The sequence below is a fragment of the Neolamprologus multifasciatus genome, chromosome 10 (genome assembly GCF_963576455.1).
Source record: "Neolamprologus multifasciatus chromosome 10, fNeoMul1.2, whole genome shotgun sequence".
Taxonomy (NCBI): Eukaryota; Metazoa; Chordata; class Actinopteri; order Cichliformes; family Cichlidae; genus Neolamprologus; species Neolamprologus multifasciatus.
In genome coordinates, this window is record NC_140448.1 from 27553173 (window position 1) to 27573301 (window position 20129).

The window sequence follows — 20129 nt, forward strand, 5'->3', positions numbered from 1 at the left end:
CAGTGTAGGCTTCCTTTGAGCATGGAGGGGACACAGTAAGCAATAGATTTGGAGGTCGGACCCTTAATTTCCTGCATTCTGTTGACCCTTTTATGCCCTTATGCGTGCTCTTAAGGTTAAGGTTAGGGTAGATTCAATCAGCAGTAGATAAGTCATCCATCCTCACATGCACAATTTTAAAAAACAAACCCAGACAACAGATAGATAACACAAAACAATGAATTTACAAAGCGTCGTGTTTATCTCAGTGACGGCTGCTGTAACAAAGCTGTTTGGAAACTGCGTTGTTCGGCATTTTGGGATCAGAAGGAATAAACTGAAACTCACTATGCAACGTGTGCGACTTGTCAAATCCAATCAAACCGCTGTGTGAGGGGACCCTGGGTTCACCTTGTTAGACCATTTAGCAAGAGCGAGTGTACGTTCTCTACAGATAAATATCCAAACCATGACACCAAGAAAAGGACAAAACAGGCTCGGTATAAGCACACAGGCTTTACAGTCAGGAATCGTTCCAACATATTCAGAAGACTGAACACATTCCACCTTTAATGGACGGGACCTCATGGGTATGAGTACATTTTTAAAAATCAGTGACCATATCTTCTGATATAAGATAAGATAAGATAAAACTTTATTAATCCCTCAGGTGGGTTCCTCTGGGAAATTCAGTTTCCAAAAAAGCACAGCACCGACAGAAGTTACAGAGTTACAGAATATTATATATATATATATATATATATATATATATACACACATATATAAATACAAAGACATATATAGATAAAATATACAAAGGGGATAAATAGAATAAATAGGAATAAAAATAAAAATACAAGTGAATTGCACATTTCAAGTATGGAGTCTATTGCACCGTTGACTATTAACAAAAAGTATTGCAAAGTATTGATGTTTAACTGTGTTTAACTGCAGATAGGACTCATCACACCATTTAACCAGACCATCACTGTGACATCTAGCACAAAATATGTGAATCAATCTGCTACAGTGAAAAAATGGAGCAGCTATCTGGTTACTATACCTGCTGAGTCAACACGACCAGGTATGATTTACTCTTCTCTCGAGGTGTGAGAGTCAGAAGGTAACAGCCTGTCAATTCAGATTAATATCACGTCTCTTTCCTCTGTTAGAGGAACCTGCATAAACATACACGTGTGCACCGATCACGCCATTTATGTAATCAGTGTTCAAAACATGTTCAAAACATGTCACACACACATCGGAGGATTTTAAAGAATCCGAAACATCTCAGTTATGTTTTTGAACCGCGATGGAAACCAGAAGAGCAGGAAGTGTTCCTTTAAGGTTAGTCAGCAAACTAGTTACAATACTTCTATTGTAAACTCAAAGGAAAAACAAAACGTGGCTTGTGACTCGGTTTTTGAAAAAAAAAAAACTTGATGCTTGTGCTTGTTTTACTTTTATAACTATAAACCTGGCTTTGTGTGCACAGCATCAGAAGTTGATTTATATAGGGGTTTTCACAGACATACGTCACAAAGCACTGCACAACTATCAAAACGCAACATTAATAGAGAAACATGTTAAAAGAGAATAAAAATAAAAGCATAAATAGCAAAGAAATGCCAGCAGAATGCCAGATTCAACAGAAAAGTTATTAACTGTTTTCAAAGAGTCCCCAGCGTCAGCTAAACGGTGCTCGAGGGGCAAACTGATCCAGAGCCAGACTGACGGGCTCGGTCCCCTCTAGTCTTCAGTTGTTTACAACTACTTGGAGAACTAATAGGTTTAACAATGAGTTGAGATAAATAAGTTGTGTATATATGTATGTGTGTGTGAGGGGTTTTCCTGGAAAACATTTAGTGCTTCTATGAACTCACCATTCACATTTTGTGCGTAAACACAACCCCCACTGTTGAAGAACAAAGACCCGTCTCCTCACCGGTTTTTTTGGTCTGATGAATACATGTATGTAGCTCATGTGAATGTTCCCTTAAATAAACAAAGACATTTGTTGCTTTTCCTGATCTAAACTTGTTTACAGAGTTGATAAAGCAGAGATACAGTTAAGCAGCTGAACATAGTTACGTGAGTCGTCTGACATTTTCCAGAAATATTTGCTGCTTTAGAGACTTGACCTTTGTTCAAGGATTTTGAGCCATGCCTTTAAGTCACGGACTGAATGGAATGAATATGTGGGTGTTTTGTTTGCACCGCTCTTTCTCTACTGACGATCGCTGTCATTTAAGAAACAGAGCCTCATAAAGAGGCCTGGGGTAAGTTTTAATCTCTTCCCCGTGACCCAGATGAAATCCTGAGAACAGCCAGGTTTTTGGCAGAGTTCAGCTCACCTCCGTCCACGAGTGCGCACAGCTGATCTGTGCAAACACCATTCTCCATGGATGAATGGACTTTGTGCACCTTTAAGATCTTGAAATACCAAAGCCTCTTACCTAAACCGACAGATTATGTAAGTTTCAAGTATTAAGAAGTGATAAGGAGATTCACAGCGTAGTCAGCTGCTCACAGCTAGCAAACACACTGCTGTTGTCTAAAATGGGAAATACAAGTATGTATTAGTAGTACTTAAAGCACTATAGATTGAAACATTTACATGTGGGGGATTAAAATATGGAGGATTGATTACAATCCTTCAGATTCTCTCATGGATTAAGTCTGTTAACTTATACATTCAGCATTTTTTGATGGTTTTCTTTCAAGGCTCAAATAAAAGGGGTTTTTCCTGTCACGCACTCACACTCTGCTGATTTGTCTTCAGCAGCTGTGTTACTTTCAGTCTGTATTGTGTGTTTAACCTCTTTGCAGTTTTCCCATATTATAATTAATTTCATCTTCCTTTGTGAAATCAGTTGCTCTAATGCCAGAACACTTGTCCATAATTGTGATTGGTTAGATGCTGATGATTGGGGTAGTACAAAGCTCGGGTCTCTTAGAAACCTGTTAGGATCTTAACTCAGAAAAACCCTGAAATTTGACCTTTAAAACAAACAAACAAACAAACAAAGAAAAGAACTCGTGGCTTTGTGTGTTGTTAAATCATTTGTTATTTTATCGAGGGTTGTTGCCCGCCCATATCTTTATAATAATCACTAAAGACAAATAACTCCAAGTGTCACATCTTGCCGACTCTGTAAAATGCAGAGATGAGAGGACCCAAATCAGACTGAACAAACACAAGCCGGCCATTTATTGGGGCTGGCGCAGAGTCCAAAATACAAAGTCTATAAACTGAGTAACAAAAAGCTGAAGCTGCACCACAGACCATGAAGGGAAAAGTACAGGCAGAGTTACAGACACTGCAACAAAAGGACAAAGGGAACCTGAGGCCATTCGCACTGATACACTCATTACTGAGCACGATCTGATATCCTCGTGTTGGTGTTGTTCCCAGATCATCATACTAAAGGTTGTTCCAGGATCAACATTGCAAGTGACCAATCAGAATGTTGTGATGTCATACTTTTGCGACTTCGGGAAAAACCGGCGTAAAACAAAAAACTGTACTTAAGCTGCGAGAAACCGCCTTTGTCCGCCGATCAACGGACCCTGACCCTAACCCTAACCCTTTAATAAACGCTAAGCAGAATTGATATTGTCCTTGCAACATTGGAATTTTATAAATGCACGAATGGGTTGGTGCGCAAAAGAATAACGTCACAATAATGTAATTGGTCACTTGCAATGTTGAACCTGGAACAACATTTTCATGATGATCTGGGAACACCACCAACACGACGATATCAGATCATCCCATTACTGATGGGTACCAGGAGGGAGAGGAACACAGGTGAGCAAACCTTCAAAGTAAAACAGGAAACAGCCAAAGAGGACTGATACTGAATATTAACATCTGGCAAGATGAACAGAACAAGAAAACACAAAGGGTCCAAGACATAAACACTGAATGAGACAGAGGCAGGACGATGAACCAACTGATAGTAGATATGAACCACCTAGTCCTGTATTTCCACTGTACCTAAAGCATGCTCAATTCGCCTCTATGATCTTGAGTATATATAAGGAGAATGTATTGTGTTATAAATAAATAAATAGCACAGGTAACACTGAAACACAAAGTCCTTATAATCAAAAATAGTTCAGCAGGGCATCAAGCTACACTCACATTTCACTTCACTCATATTAAGGAATTATTGAGTTCTCTGTTTAAGCTCATTTAAGCTTTCTTAATGCTGCTCCTAACAGAGCTTTATAACGTCTTCTTTTCTCACTGCTTGTTTTTTGAGTGTCTGATATTTTAGTGTCTCCTGTCAGTGTAAGGGGCTTTTCATAATTAAAAATGAAATCCTTATTTATCTTATTTTGCGCCATGGTGCAGAACATGAGTCCACCTGTAAGCCAAAAGCTTTGGCTTCAATCTGCTCTTTTCATACATCGTTTTCCCCCCTGCTTTTGTCTCACATCTTAGCGCCTTAGGTCTGGCTGTGAGCACAGATGCTCCAGTCACCTGCTGCTCAAATCTTCTGTTTCATAGGGAACTAAAGGAAGGTCTTCCATCCAATTTCTTGACCACAACTCAGGGTCTAGTTGAGGAAAAGGCAGGATACCTTGGACAGGCCTTAGACAGTTAGGCCTTTTATCCTATCTTCCTTCTCTCACCCCAATCAGTCGCGGCAGATCCAGTCCAACTTTATTTATAAAGAACTTTAAAATAGCCAGCACAAGACCAGAGTGCTGTACAGTAAATAAGTTAAGAGCAATAGATCAAACAAAATGGCAAAAAAATTAAAAATAAAACACATAATACATAAAATTAAAACAGTCCTACATTAAAAACAACATAAAATCGACTAAAAAACAACTGAAATGAAAATGAATTCAAAACCAACATCTCACTAAAATCAACATCATCATCTCACTACAATCACCTAAAAAAAAAAATAAATAACATCTAACAGGGTGAAGACATGGGTTTCCAGAAGTGATTTAAAAACAGGCAGAGAGGAGGCCTGTCTAATCTCTAAAGGCAGATCGTTCCACAGTTGTGGAGCTGCTACAGCAAAAGCACAGTCTCCTCTAAGTTTACACTCATTCCTGGGTACATTCAGGAACAGCTGATCAGATGGCCCCGCCCCTCCCTGAGCCTGGTTCTGCCGGAGGTTTCTTCCTGTTAAAAGGGAGTTTTTCCTTCCCACTGTCGCCAAAGTGCTTGCTCATAGGGGGTCATATGATTGTTGGGTTTTTCTCTGTATGTATTATTGTAGGGTCTACCTTACAATATAAAGCACCTTGAGGTGACAGATGCTGTGATTTGACGCTGTATAAATAGAACCGAATAAAGCTGAATATCACATTTATGGCAGATATCAGAGTCATGCCTTTTGACTGTGGAAGAAAATTGGACAATGCATAGGAAAGCCATACAGGCAGGGAAACTGCAGGACTGTTCTGCTTCTCCACCGAGGCCCACTATAAGATAAATGCTAATTATTTTGAATTGTGAAGCATGCAGCAGAGTCCATGAATAACAAATATGGAGCTGGCAATGAGAATACCAGTTTCTCTTTAATGTAACGCCCTGACACTATGGAGAGTACCTGTGCTCAGTTTCCGTGTGGACACCTTCCAGCTGACTTAAAAATGAATTTCATGGCCTGATTGCTCCGAGCGTGTGATGTCTGTGGTTGCCATGGTCACGCTTGGCTCCGTGAAATGAGCAGATCAGGTGGAAATACTGTCATTTACTAACACTCAGAAACAATGCTGATATTTATCATCAAATCGGGGAATTGCACTTAGAACCTGAAAGGGTACTGTCAGGAAAATGAGTTTGTTAACCTCGGTTTCACATTTCATTTGGACTGCCTTGTTTATGCTTTTGTGTCTCTGTTGGCTGTAATGTTCTCTTTTTCCTCATTACCTGCAGAGGCGGAGTCCTCAGAGTTCAGCTGCAAGACTCAACGAGCCACCAGAGCCACTCGTTCATCATTTCACGTTTTTTTTCCTCCATTTGTTAGATAGATGGCTGAAAGCTCAAATTTCCTCATTTTCTGTTGTGCTCAAAGACATAAATCACAAATTCAGAATGTCCTAAAAATGTGGCTCTTGACAGCAAAGTAAATGGCTATCCTCCAAGGTTGTGTATATCTTCCTAAAAAAAATATACCTCTAATGTAGGCTGTCAGACAAAATGCCACTTCCTGTCTCCTCACAGCATACGGAAGAATTATTATGCCGCTACTTTTTTTGCTTAACAGATGTGTTGTCACGCAGTAATTGCAGATGTTGTTAACAGGTAGACATATAGGATGGGCTTTGAACATGTGCTAGGCAATCAGATAAATGATAATGATTAAAGATAAAAAAAGATAAAAAGTGAGAAAAAGAACAAAAATAGAAAACCTTCCTGTCTGTAACTTTTTGTCCATTGTGCTACGTGAAGCCTATCTATTATTAGACATATTACTTGTGTGGTACTATATAGGTGTTAAGCTGTTCATTATTAACTGATGTGCCAGACACTCTGGGGAAGAAATTCATTGCACAATATTATATAAAACTGTTTTGGAGTCCTTTTTTGCCTCTACTTTCATCCTCACCATTCATGAGAACATACACCGATCAGGCATAATATTATGACCACTGACGGGTAAAGTGTTTAACACTGATGATTTCTTCATCATGGCACATGTTAGTGGGTGGAATATACAGTATCGTATTTTTCAGACCATAAGGCGCATTAGGTGAAACAAAATCAGATCAAACTTTACTCTTTAAACTTATTCTTCTTGCTACCTCCATTTCCGTACCATTGATTCATTGATGTTGAATTCTCTCGCAGCTGCTCCTTTCCCATGTTGTTAACTAACCTCATATTATGGATGGATTATCTCAGTTGTTCTCCTGACTGAAGTTTGGTCCGTTTACACCATCGGGAACCCTCACGTTAACTTTTATCGAGTGGAAAAAAGTTAGCGTTCATCCTCCAGCTTCACTGTGTTTATGTTATGCTAACATAGCTATGTTGCTAGCGATCACATAGCACATCATTATATACCAGCTAGCCCAACTTCAGTAACCCTACAAAACTCAGTGCTGTTTAGTTTTCTGTCTTCATTTATGTTGGAAGTGAAAGCAGAGCTGTGCGCTTTAATTCTTTCAGAAATCTCTCAGTCAGAACATGCTATATCATGTTTAGGTGGAAACTAGCGAGCTAACTTACTGCTAACTCCATTAAATTTAATACATTCTGTTTTCATGGATGCCTGGATGTTAAACTTAATTGTTACGCCTGGTAAGGCAGCAACACTGATCATTACACTGACAGTGTTGGGGAGTAACGGAATACATGTACCGCCGTGACGTATTTAAAATACAAAATATGAGTAACTGTATTCCGTTACAGTTACCGTTTAAAAAGGTGGTATTTAGAATACAGTTACTTTGTTGAAATAAATGGATTACACGGCGGTACTTCCCTGTTTCATATTGTGGCGGGTCAGGCCTGTTTGGGTTTTGTTTGACAGCTACGTTCTGTTGTTCCAGGCAGCAGCGTTACGGTTGCCATGGTTACAGGGTGACGCTCTCTCTGCGTGTTTCCTGGGTGAGAGAGCGCCTTTTTGTTGTTGCTGTGCTAAGCTAATAGGCAGAATGCCTATTCTGCCTATTAGGTGGAATAGGCATTCTGCCTATTGTGCCAGAGTGCACAGTGCATCACACTTTGTTGGGTATGTAACTACATAGCTGTAGACCACTCAGTGTCCAACAATGGGCATCTGAGAATAAGAGCTTTGGGTCCTGTCATCCGTGTGGATGTTACTTTGCCACGTACCACCTACCCAAGCATTGTTGCAGACCATCTACACCCTTTAACGGTATACCCTGATAGCTGTGGACTCTTTCAGCAGATTAATGCTCCCTGCCAAAAAGTAGAAATGGTTTGAGGGGCACAACAATGAGTTTAAAAGTATTGAATTGGCCTCCAAATTTACAGGGTCTCAATCAAATCAAGCATTTGTGGCATTTGCTGGACAAACAAGTCTGATCCATAGAGGCCCCATCTCCCAACTTAGCAACAAAGGATCTGTTGCTAGGGTCTTGGTGCCAGATACCACAGCACACATTCAGGTCCAATAGCTTAATTGGTCAAGACTGTTTTGGCAGCAAAAGAGAACCAACACAATATTAACTGGTGTAAATTTCAATCTCTAGCACGGGCGCAACCTCAAGAGGTAAAAAATGAAGTCAGCACCAAAATTTCAGAACCTGGAGCTCCTGTATTGCCCTTTAAAGCAAGTGAATCCAATAGATAGCATAAAAAGTGAATTCTTTTCTTTGTTAGTTTGAGTCACTGAACTGGACCTCTCAACCTAATAACCATGTTTGTGGTGTTGTTGTCCTATGCCAAAATTTCAAGAAAGCTGAGTGGACTCAGAGTTCAAAAGGTTTCTTGCGTAATGACAAATACTGAAGGAGATATCAGCCAGAGGAATTCCTGGGGATGGTTTACAGAGAGAGAGAGGTAGGTAGGTTAGCCCAGGTTAAACCACAGAGCTGTCCCAGAGAGTTTTGCTCAGATTGTGTGAGATGGCTTACTTGGTTGGTCCCGGGAGGATACTTGGAGGGGGGACACTGGTCTGTTTTGTGCCAGGAAACAGAGTTGTTTTTTTATAGATGATTTCTAGATAAAGTTGGCATGAAGGTGGAATCCAGTCAATGGATGTCAGCATCTATTAACTCTGCCCATGAAACCACAGTCACCGTCACACATCGTTCTTTACTTTAAATCCATTACAGTACAGCAAACGAACCTGTTTATCCTGCACTAACCTGCAGAGGATTAACCTGCAACATTTAAATAACACAGTCAGTCTATCTCAGTTTGATTTGCAGATTTGCATATGACAAAAGCATAATGCCACATGTACTGACCTGATATCTAATTTAAAAACATGAAGACTTCCAGTTAGCTTAAAATGTCCAGTTTATCAGATACAACTGAGCAGTCCTTACCCTTAAATCTAACCTCTCTTCTTCCTTTCCTGTCTCGTCTTTCTTATCTTTCTTTCTCCATCTCTTAGTGAAGTTAGCGCGCTTTCTTTTCTCTGCCTGTGAAATACAGCAGCACGGCCTATAGCTAGCAACACACTGTGCAACAAAAGGGGTAGTGACATCGTGGCTATGCACATCTTTTAACTCCAGTCCACAATCTGTTACTTCTAAATGTGACGTTATTTTTTAGTTGCTAACGTTGCTAACTGCTTGATAGCCAGAGATAGAGGCTGCAATGGATTAGAAAATTAAAGTCCATTTTCTAAATCTTGGTCATAATCTGATTCAAAAAGGAGGATTACTCTCAGTATGTTCATTGCCTCATGACTTGTGATTGATCAGTGACAATGAGCGGATAATTTCACAGTCAAACTTGCCCTCGCTCACCACATCCAGTTTCAGAACACTAAGAAAGTGTTGGCAAAACACTCAGGACTTCAAAAACCAATAGACAAATTCATAATAGCTACTTATACATGTTAATGCTGAGCCACAGCAAGTTCAAAGCAACTTCTCAACACTTTCCCCAGAACCTGTAAGCAAATAAACTGGGTTACTGGGTTTCTGCAGAGCATACCCTTGTGCATGCTGTTGCACAAAGCTGAATTTTGAGCACTCTTTGTATGTTTTTGTTTTTTAAAATGCATCTTGGGAAATGTAGTTAAGCCCCTGTGTGTGTACTGTCCATACTATTGAAGGAACTGGCTTTTTCTAACACATTCACCAGACATATAATCATCTGTTCATGCGGCAAAAATATACATTAATTAAACTAGTTCATCTAATTATAGCAATCGAGGTTCATCCTCTTGATAAACACAATGGTAATCCGAGGTGGTTACATAAAAACAGTTGCAGAGAACTTTTGTTATCCGTCCAGCAGTATCACTGATCATCTGGGACACCATATTTGCACCTGAATGAAGGTGGCAGACAGTTCAGACTCCTTCACTGCTGCCTATAATGGGTTGTATTAGAAGAAGAAAGGACACAGAAAAAGGCAGTCACACAGCTAATTGATTTTTCTTTGTTCCCAGCTTCTGAATCTGTGCAGCTATATGGTTTTCTGCAAGACCAACGCAGCTAAAGGCACGAAAGAAAAGATCTGTATCTTTCTGAATTGTCTTATAATGTCTCAGAGGAAAACTGCTTGAAAAATTGCCTCGTCTTTTCTATAGCCATATACAATGCAGCTGTGCTCTGAATAAAAACAGCTCCCACTGCAAGATAGATCACCTACAACATTAAAACCACGGCACAGTGGAGTGAATAATATGAATCATCTCGTTGCAAATGAGTGTTCTGCTTATGTGCCGACTTATGTGTGCGCTATTTTGACATGTAGCACCCACCTAAGCATTGCAGACCCATCAGTGTAACAACACGCCCTGCTGCATTGCAAGAAAACACTCAGGAACAGTTTGATGAACACTACAAGGTGAAAACTCTTCAAATCCCAATTCAAGTAAGCATTTGAAGGGTATTCATGTCAAACTTTGGCCACAAAGAAAACCTACAGGACCCAAAAGACACTACAGGGTACTTCCAGAACTCCCACATTCATTTTCTCCAACACACCCTGAACTTTCTTAGGCAAGTAGCCTTCAGGAATAGTTCTAAGGCTTCTTGATGGACATTCAAAGCTCTTCTTTGGATGTTTGCTGCCTTTCGTTCAAGATAATCACACACTGCCTCAATAATTGTTGACATCTAGGCTCTGGGGAGGCCAATCCGTGATTGATAGTGTTTCATTGTGTGTTTTTTCTATCCATGTTTGCTTGTTCTTTATTGACAGTGTGTTTGGGATTATTTACCCTTTTGGTTGCACACCACACGGCAGCTTTCAGTCTCATGATAGCAGATGGAATTCAAAAGGAGTGACCTCCGTGCAACACACTTTCGGTGAAGAGCTGATAAATATTTTCCCCTCTGGCATCTGTATTCGTTAAATTATATTCCTTTATTACATGTTTTAATGGCGGGTAGTGGAAAGCTTTGTCTGCAATATCTGTCTGTGCAGGCAACAGCATCTAAGTTACAAGTTTTCACAAACCATTCGGTGACACATGGGGAGTAGAAACCACCAGCATATGTTTGACAATTCTAGGATAAAGATTAGTCTGAACAAATTCATAATAATTGCAAATGGGAAGTGCATTGAACCTGCATTATTTTTAACGACCACCAGGGGGCGATAGCTGCAGTTGTAAAAAAAGCTCATTCACATGTTTTTTTTACCAAGCTGAATAAAATATAAAGTCCATTTACTAAAGTTTGGCCATTTTGACTTGCAGAAAGGAGGATATCCAGAATATCAACTAACAACTTGTGACTGAGTGACATCAAAATGGCTACATCAATCATTTTTAGTCTTTGAAGGTGCAAAGTGGACTTCTGCTTTTTATAGAGGTGCTGGATTCCATGAGACAAAAAGCCTCAAGGGTTTCTTTTTTCTTTAATTTGTCACCTGCCTTTATGCAGTTTGCAGACAAAACCTTGCGTGATCATACTGGCCTTTAATTAGCAGGAAGTATCGCTGTAACGGAGTTCCTGTTGCTTTCCCGTCAAAACACAGAACACTAGTGTTGGTGATCTGGCAGGAAGCGCCTGCTGCTGCTGCTTGGAAGCATCATTTGCATGGACTCTGACCGGAGCTAAAGAAATTATGCCACATTTCAGACTTTCACCTGCACCTTGCAATGAGTGAAATGACCCATGTTATTAGAAATAAGGCACAACAACCTTTCCATTTGGCATAGGACTAAAATATAATTTGAGACAAGCATTTATAGTCATACATTCAACAAATTCAGAAAAATGAAAACAAGTGCCTGAGTGTTCAAAAGGAAACGAAAAACAACAAAGGAGAGAATTTAATTCACATCAAATCACGCTTCCAGATAGTCAATACAGCAGCCAAACAGGCAATGCGATAGTGTTCAAAGGTACAAAATGTAGTCTAGAAGAAAGACTGACTTGTAGCATAATCTTAGAGCATCCACAGTCATATTTTTTTTCATACAGAAAACAGTATCAAACATTAGGCAAAGTCATCTCATGACAAAACCAAGAACATATGCATGCATTTATGTTTTTTATATAATATTGAGCTTGCATACAAAGGCAGACAGATTACAAAATCAAAATCACATGTCAGTTTTATTCATTACATATTAATCAGAGAGAGGGGGAGGGGGGAGGAGAGGGACCACTGCTGTGTTAAGGAGTATATTGAGATGCCAGCAAAGTTTCACAGCAGCCTTGTGTCTCCCGCATCGATGCGGCTGAAGAGACTGTTAACACTTAAAGGAAACGGAGACGTGAGGCCAGCTGAAATGCGTTAAAGATTTCATTCCCCAGCTTTGAAGGTGCGATATCACTTATCAAAATCAAATTTTTTCCTCAAAATGAACGGAAGCAAGCGCGAAAAGAAATTATTCAAACAGCACTGTGTCAGTAATGAAACTCTGGGTGAAGAAGGTCAAATAGTATAACAAATGGACATTAGAGCTGTTCTTCACAATCCAACAGCTGCAACTAGTGAGTTAAAATGATACGACTGCAAAAGCAGCCAGCCACACGGACAGAGTCGACATGCTCCTGAAAGAAAAAGCCCAAACATGCCTGCTCGATTGCTTACAATGACGTGAGGTAATGACAAAAAGCTGTTAGCTAAATTGCAAGCCTGACAGGAATCCCGATCGCTACGTGAGGAGTATTTGTGCGCTGCTTCTGGGTTACCAGCCTGTGCACGGTGGATGAAAGGCGGGTGTGGTGGAGGGCATGCATAAAAAGGGTCGTGCTGGGGAATCGAACTATATATGGCATGCATCCCAACCCGGTGATCTGAGGTTTGAGTCCTGGGATTCAGGACTGCACAGGGACTCGGGGTAAACTTTAAAGTGGACCTGCTATGCTCATTTCCAGCTCAGTAGTTTTATTTCTGGACTAGAGAAGCTCTGAATGAATCATGGTTCAAATCAATGCTTTTTTTATAGGTCGTACGTTGAATACTGATTGGTTTAAAAGTGGGCCTGAACAGGAACGGGAGTAAAAGTGGTGTTCATCACAAATGCGAAAAAACCACATCAAAGATTAAAAAATGTTGCAAGATAAAACTGGCCACTACAGGCACTAACTGTTTTTAACATTTCAGCCCCTCTTTGTGTATCCAGCGGTGAAAGTCTGTTGCAGCCTTAGCCATGAAATACAAAGGCGCCCGTTTAGCTGTAATTATAATTATCATTATGCTCTAAAGAATCGGACACCACCAACGACAGTGGGGTCACGTGGATAAGCTCTCCATCTGTCATTACAGTCTTTAAACATCGGCACTGCTGTAGTTTAAAGTTTGTCTGCTCTCCGGGGGCAAGCATTGTCCTGCCTTGCCAGGTGAAACACCTCTGGTTATATCGCAACAACAACACAAGCAAGACCAGCCCACAGACTGTGCTGTGTCACTTATTTTTGACACTGCCCCCTAGTGGCAGTGCACAACTACAACATGTCATCAGTAATCGTAAAAGCTGTGCGTAGGCTCTGTATGGCAGCGGTCCCCAACCTTTTTTGCACCACGGACCGGTTTATGTCCGACAATATTTTCAGGAACCGGCCATTAAGTTGTTGCGGATAAATACAACAAAACAAAACCAGTACCGGTAACAAAGAAAACAAAATTTATTCATAACACAAGGAAAAAGACCCAGGGGGAACCGAGTTAACGAAAAAAACGATAAAAAACCCCCAATAAAAACCCTGAAAACCATAAATTTCACGGTCCGAGTCCCGGGGGTTGGGGACCGTTGCTGTATGGGACCCAGGCACAAACATACCAGTCTGTTGAGCCAGTGGTTCTCAAAATGAGGGGCAGGGCTCACTTGTAGGGCACAGAGCCACTGACCACAAGACAAAATGACGTACATCTAACTTGAATGAAAATTTGCAGGTCAACCAAATAAGCAAGACTTAGCTAACATGCTAACACTTAACACTTAAAATATAACTTAGATCTGTTTTTATTTATAATGACTGATTAAAAAAAGGGAGAATATAATTGTCCTGGAGTTTGGAATATCAGAAACCAGCTCACGTAGGATTAGCTTCCCCTTCAATCACACAACCAGAGCTGTGTGCGCCCAGTGACCAAATTCGGGACATACTCTCTTTATCCTGAAATACCCCAGAATGATGTCACATCACACTTTCCTGAAAAACAGGAATGAAATTGGCTCACAGGAATTACCTGCACGTATGCTGGGCTCAGTATTTGAACCTTTGACCATAATTAATACGAGCAGAGATCATTGGAACAGTATGCATGTGACAGAAAGCAAGGATAAGCATAGTAGGTCCACTTTGACAAAATATTTTAAAATTAAAACAATCATAAGTCATTCAAAGTAAAATGTTAACTCACTTAGATTTTTTTCAGTGAGATAAGCCCTGGTAGTCCGCTGCAGGGTGAGTTCAACCATCTCTATTCCCAGATGTGCTCAAATACAGAGCTTCAGATCCGACGTATGAACAATATGAACACTACAGAGCACTAAGGTGCAGGACTTACTGTGGAATAGAAGGGGTTAAACATGTACATTCTGTTTGATACATTTCTAGTGGAGGTGCTCACATAAAAAAACAACAATATAGTAACAATACACATACACTGCTAGTATATTAAAAATGCTGCCCTTCTCATCCGTCTTAGCGAAGGTCGCATTGCACGACTGAACGACCGCAGTGACTTCAGCCAAAGAGGGCGCGTTTGCCCGTTTAGCAGCAAACTTGAACTTCAGCAGGAATAGGCTGTTGTAAACAATACATGCTTTTTGTGTTTTAATTTCTATTTTTTTCCTCTTTTTAAACATTTGATGTAAACTTCCTGTTTTTGAAATTCGGCCCTTTTGACAAACAGCAGGTACATTTTCATCCAGCTGAAAATGCCATCAGCGAAACTCATTTTCAGTAGTGTAAACAATAAGCTGTGCGCGCACACACACAATAGAGCTTCCCAATCAGGTGGCATTGTGGCTCAACAAGTGATTTTCACCAGACGGGTCACCCACTGAACTTCATTCTGTTGTTGATTACAGCTGCACTCAGCTTCCCGACACTGAAGCACGCTGTGTGGCGTGACGGCTGCACATAGCGCCTGTGGATGTTTCCTATTTTCTGCATGAAATATGTCCACAGAGCATCAGAACAATGAGATTTTTCTGCCTATATTCATATCCATGCAGCTCCTGGATAATCACAAAACCCCACAGTGTCGTTACTATTCTGTGTTTTTTGCACTCATCTAAATGACCATCTGCCTCAGATTGACTCAGGGGCACTTTGCTGTTTGCAGTTTGAAAGAAATGTAATCATGCCCTTGACGTTCGAACCCATTTTCTTTCACTCTTAAGAAGTCTCAAACTTAAGAAGTTATTTTTGACCACAAAGAAAATCCAGCTGATTGAAAACAGCGCTGCGGCCTTGTACCCATGATTCACCTCTCAATTATATTATAACACTCACTGGTTTCAGTTTTTCTGATTTTTTTGAAGTCTGGATGGGATGACTGAATGGAACAAACACTTGCAGAGCCTCGATCCTCGACCACAAAAGTCAGCAGATGACGGGCGCAACTTAACCGGTGGTTGGTCCACATAGTTGGTGACATTTTGTCACGTCTCATACAGAAACATGCCATGAATAACTGCTGTAAAGAAGCCTTAAGAAGGCTCAACGTTAGCGTATTAGTTCTTTAACCTCTTGTTTTAACCTTAAAGGAAAGCATCAGTTTTTACATGGCTTTAAAGCCAGACTTTGTTACCTTAGTAACCCAGTGTGCTGTAGATTTCAGGGACGAGTTAGGGTGGTTGCTCCAGTTGTGATACTGCCTATCGAGGCCTCAACATGCTTCAAACAACGATCCCATCTTTATATAATTATATGTAGCAGCCATATTAACCTTGTTGTTTACACGTGCGTCTTCAACAATGTAGCTAAAAAGTCTAAAGAGCTTTAAAAAAAAAAAAACGGGGTAACTGGACTTCTTTAAGTTTATGAAGGCGCGTCACCTTTCATCCAAAAATGCTTCTTCAATTCTAAAAACAAAAGGTCATGTGATTTATCACGAGTCACAAGAGGGTCGGTACCATCATACTTTGCCCCAAAACATCATGTGACCATCATGTGACCTATTGAAGTCAAACATCTTCACAAATTTAAAGAAGTCTAGTTGTCTCTTTTTTCAGGCTTTCTACACTAACGTGACCTGGATGACTAAGAAGCTACACGGACACATTGTGCATGTCTGGTTTAAACACATCTGTGTCCTCTAAGTTTGTCTCCTTTTGAATCCCTGCACTGCTTCCAGGACTTTTTGTACACACTGTATTTGATATGCTCGCTGGATCTTCTCCACTCCCTCAAAATGACGACCATTGCCTTGAATTTCACTATAGTGAATTTGGCGAGAAGTACGATTCTGTTGTTGTGGCTAAAAAACATTAGCGTGTGAAGAAAAACACTAGAGGTGAGGCTGTGTCTGCTAAATGTTCTTCCTCAGACTCTTTGGGAGGTAAAGGTAACTCTGTTTTAACTGAATTTTACAGTGCAAAACCCTATGAATGTGAAAAAAGCTCAATTCAGACCTGATGCAACACCTTTGGGCCTTTTCTTCTGTTACACTACTTAGATTCTTTGTTGTAACCAGAGATAGGCACAGCTACTGTATATCGAGCCCATGATGTGCCACACTGGGATCTGGATCTTTCTCAAGTTTCTCACCCACATCTTCCAAAGCCGAACCTTTCCTATGATCATTGCTCTCTGTCACGGTGAAAGTGAATGATACACTCTCTGCATTCAGCTATCCATCGTTGCTGATATTAATTGGGGAGCGTGTGACTGTCTCTTCATGTTAGGCCTATGATAGACTCACACGAAGGGTCCAGGGTGTACCCAGCGCAGCTCCAATATGACTCGTAGTTGGATAAGCATGAAAAAACAAATGGATGGATGACTAGCCATCTGGTGCTGTGGTGAAATCTGACTCCCACATACTATACATCTACAGCTGAATCCAAATAGATGGTGGAGGCTGTGAAAGTATAATTTTTTGTTGTAATTTAGACATATTGAAATCAAATGTAACTATATTCTTTAAACTGGCCACAGATGGATTAATATGATGCTAGCAGGTTGATATTGTTTGTAATATCTTTCTTAACAAGTAAAAACCACAATTAAAAAAGGTTTTCTGCTTTAGAACTGCAAAAAGCAAAAATTATTTTATTAACTTATGGTTTAAAATAACTGAAACTATCTTTAGAGAATAAAGTTAGTGAGTATTGGAGGGTATTGTAACTCCTTTCTACTTAAGACTCACTCTCGATGTGTTTGCAGACCACTTTGCATTTACTCATTTGTCACGGCCCGTGGCTCGGCATCCAGGGAGCCGTAGGAGGCTGCGGTGGCCACACCCTCGGGCTGGGGCCCTCCAAATCACCTGCGTCTCATCTGAGGCAATCACCGGAGGACTACTTCAGCCAGCTCTGACAGCTTCTCCTCGCCAGTCTGTAAGTCTCCTCCCAGTGTGACCAGCATTCGGCGTGGAAGCCTGTGGCCTGCCTGTCATTCTGCCTGACTGCCTCCCTCCCTAGGATTCCCTTCACGGGCACCTCTCCCCTCCAAGCTCCACAGTCCTGCTCTACCTGTAAGCCTCGGCTACTTATGAAGTCTAGCTGTCCATTTCTTGACAATCTGCGTGCTGTTAACTGTGTCTCCCCTTTCTGTTGCAGTTTCCCCACGGTCCCGATTACGGTGCTCCTGGGCTCCACGCTCCTCGTTTCCCCCCGTGGCATGAGCCTTAGTTTTTCGTTTCCTTAACGTTGTTAAAAGATTCTTCAGTTCAATAAAAACGTGTACACAGTTCTGAGCTGCGGTGTGCTGAGTCTGCTTTGGGGTCCTGTTACCTGAACACTCCGTTAATCTCTGGTTTCTTCCCGTTTAAAGGGAGTTCTTCCTTCCCACTCTCACTTGTGTCACTCTACTTGCACATTGGGGGCCTTCTGATTGTTAGAGGTTGCTGTTTATTATTTTAGATTATTTGGCTTGCAATATAAAGTAGCTATAGGCAACTCTTGCCGGAACCCAGCTCTCTTTCTCTGTGGAGTTTTTGCCTTTACTCAAGCTTCACTATTAACTCTATCAAACAAACAAAACAGCAGTTTTCATTGCAGAGAGTCGTGGTTCAGACATGGTTTGAAGCATAATGAGACCTCAACCTGCAGCCGGTTTTAAAGACTGTTCTCCATAAACTACACGAAGTCTCTATGGCATTGCTCTCATCTGCCCAAATGGAAAATACATGCTCCAAATCTAGAACTTGTATTAATGATACGAAATATTTGCTACATCCTTGGTTAGTGTATCCACTAGTTTAAATCCTAAGACTCTGCTCATAGCCATGAAATTGAAATCATGAGGTTTTTCCTGTGTAGCTTTATGGATTAGTGGAAATTCTTTAACTGCTGTAAAAGATCTCATCAACTAGATTTTGCTTCTTTTATCTTCCACCGTTCATACAAGAATCCTTTAAAGTCAACACTACAATCCCTGTCAGTCATCTTGTGGATTGAATTTCTCTTAAAAACATGAAATGAGCAGCTGTGCAACCTCCTCTCTGTATGTGTGAAAGTGTTGCTGAACACAAACATGAGATGTGTATGTTTTAAGCTCAGCCCTGTGGAGAGGAAATACTGCGTATTCCCAAAGAGAGGCGTCTCAGGTCGATGCGGGCAACACGAGGGCGACCCAGAGAAGACGACCTGGGTGGAGAGGACGGGGAGGATGCGGGAGTCCTGGTGCAGCCGGCGAACAGGTTGGACGAAGGATGTGTGCGTTCAGTCATTTAACGAACCGGGTAATTCATTGGTCAACGTGTGCCAGCGTTCAATTTTTTTGTCCTTGTTTTTGAGGCAGTCAAACCAGTGCTTGAGCCTTTCTCCGTTTGCATTGATGCCCAGAGATACACCACCTAACAGGAGGCACAAACACAGAATGAGTTCTTATTAGAAAGACAGGAGACAGGCAATACAAGACTTATAGTGCATCACATTATAATATCAGTTTATATTCTTAGCATCATAAAACAGCTGAAAAACAATATTAAAGATGAAACACCTTTTACAAATTATTTATAAGTTGGTTTACTAAAGAGAATCAGTTCTGTTCATTTCCAGCTCTGTGTGTTGCATCACTGGACTTTGCACGGCTCACATTAAAATAAAAATCCTTATATGTTTATCCTATATTAAAAGTTACAGCACACTCCAGAAATTTATGCCAAATGTAGTGCTGTCCATTATGGTTGAACATTTAGTCTCATATGACCAGATATGGGCAGTAACGCGTTACTTGTTACTGTAATCTGATTACTTTTTAAAAGTAACGAGTAAAGTAAGGGATTACTATTGCAAAAACGGTAATTAGATTACCGTTACTTTCCTGTAGGAACGCTGCGTTACTGCGTTACTAAAACCGTGATTTTTTTGCGAGAGTGTCTCATGACAGTGACGTAAGCCAGTGCTATGTTGGTGACAACAGCTGTGTGCAGATCAACAATGGATCATATATCAAGTGCGGGAGAGAGTATAAGCGTGCAGCGTTTAAAGCGTGGAAGTACTGACCTTACTTTGAGTTTGATTCCATAAAAAGTGACAAAAACATTAGTGTCCGTTGTGCGTGGGAAGAAAACTTCTTTTTACAGCAAAAAACCCCTAAACTTCCAAGCAAGCACCGAGTAGCTACGACGTAATGGGAAACTCACAGAGAAACTAGCGGATTCTTCCACTGACCGCTGCGGCACACCTGCACCAGGGTAAACCTCCGCCTAGCCCACTCCTGCTATACAGGTGAAAATAGAGCAACAGGACCGCTAGTCTTTGACTTTATTTATTTTCTGCTGTGTTTTACTTGCATCTATTTGAAAGAGTGAGTGTAAACACAAAAAATATTTTATTTTATGTGCTGGAATGTGCAGAAAATAGATTTAAATGTTAAACTAATTTCTTCAAGTCAGAGAATGTTGCAGATAATTAAATTTTTGCTTGATGCATAAAGTGAAAAGA

General features: G+C 40.6%; 1 protein-coding gene across 2 annotated transcripts in view; it reads right to left on the reverse strand.

Moving 5' to 3' along the window:
• Positions 1-11870: 11870 nt before the first annotated feature.
• doc2b (double C2-like domains, beta) overlaps positions 11871-20129 on the reverse strand; it is a 190640-nt gene continuing 182381 nt past the window's right edge. For both annotated transcript variants that reach the window (XM_085173762.1, XM_085173761.1), the window contains one exon: positions 11871-19036. In XM_085173762.1, coding sequence (XP_085029888.1) covers positions 18903-19036 — 134 coding nt within the window. In that variant the 3' untranslated portion in view covers positions 11871-18902. The remainder of the gene's footprint in view (positions 19037-20129) is intronic.